General features: G+C 68.3%; 1 protein-coding gene across 1 annotated transcript in view; it reads right to left on the bottom strand.

Annotated features, from left to right (window-relative positions):
• Positions 1-309, bottom strand: part of DUSP29 (dual specificity phosphatase 29) — a 24,015-nt gene that overhangs the window by 9,155 nt on the left and 14,551 nt on the right. The window contains 1 exon segment of the mRNA XM_007467519.1: positions 104-309. This exon segment is cut by the window's right edge and continues 26 nt beyond it. Coding sequence (XP_007467581.1) covers positions 104-309 — 206 coding nt within the window.

The following is a 309-nucleotide window of genomic DNA, read 5'->3' as shown; positions in this document are numbered from 1 at the left end:
GGGGGGGGCCCTCAGGCTGGGGGCGGGGGGCTCGGGCTGGGGCGGGGCCTTGAGGTGGCCAAGGGCTGGGGGCGGGGCCTTGCCCGGTCCAAAGGTCTCTTACTGTGATCGTAGCGGAGCGCAGCATCAATGAAAGCGGCCGCTGGGTAGAAGAAGACGCTGAGGTCAAAGGTGGGCAGGTCATCGGCCTCGACGCCGTGGTACTCGATGGCCATGTCGCGGTAGTAGTCGGGCCCGGTGTCTACGTTCCAGCGGCCGTGGGCCGCGTTCAGCACGTGCGTGAAGCCTGCCTTCTGCAGCCTGTAGCGG

Source organism: Lipotes vexillifer, unplaced genomic scaffold (genome assembly GCF_000442215.2).
Source record: "Lipotes vexillifer unplaced genomic scaffold, Lipotes_vexillifer_v1.1 scaffold865, whole genome shotgun sequence".
In the NCBI taxonomy this organism is placed as follows: Eukaryota; Metazoa; Chordata; class Mammalia; order Artiodactyla; family Lipotidae; genus Lipotes; species Lipotes vexillifer.
This window is presented reverse-complemented; position numbering and strand designations above follow the sequence as displayed.